General features: G+C 35.0%; 1 protein-coding gene across 1 annotated transcript in view; it reads left to right on the forward strand.

Annotated features, from left to right (window-relative positions):
- LOC119586980 overlaps positions 1-363 on the forward strand; it is a gene marked incomplete in the record, with an annotated part of 81,895 nt that overhangs the window by 51,767 nt on the left and 29,765 nt on the right. The window contains 1 exon segment of the mRNA XM_037935722.1: positions 194-299. Within this exon segment, the coding sequence (XP_037791650.1) occupies positions 194-299 (106 nt within the window).

Here is a 363-nt window from a genome sequence, read left to right on the forward strand (position 1 = left end):
GATGGGGGTGATTGGTTTTCTTTTATTTAATGATATTTTCGAAGAATTGAAAGTATGTTTTTTTGTGGGGTCTTTAATACAGATACCTACTGATCATCTTTTGTATTTTTTCAATGAAAGTTTTGAACAATATGATTTTTTTGTGGGATTTTTACTACGGATGCTTATTGGGCGCTGTTGTTGTCTTTTCCAGAGAGTGACAACACTGGAGTTATATGATTTGCAGAACGATGAAAGTAGAGTTTGCGTTTCCTTTGCCCATAACTCTGCTCAGTCAGGGAGACAATTCTCTGTCAAAGGTATGGCAGGGACGAGAATACTGTGGTAATATGGTTTATATTTACTTCGATAATTTGTTTTCAT

Source organism: Penaeus monodon, chromosome 22, assembly GCF_015228065.2.
Source record: "Penaeus monodon isolate SGIC_2016 chromosome 22, NSTDA_Pmon_1, whole genome shotgun sequence".
In the NCBI taxonomy this organism is placed as follows: Eukaryota; Metazoa; Arthropoda; class Malacostraca; order Decapoda; family Penaeidae; genus Penaeus; species Penaeus monodon.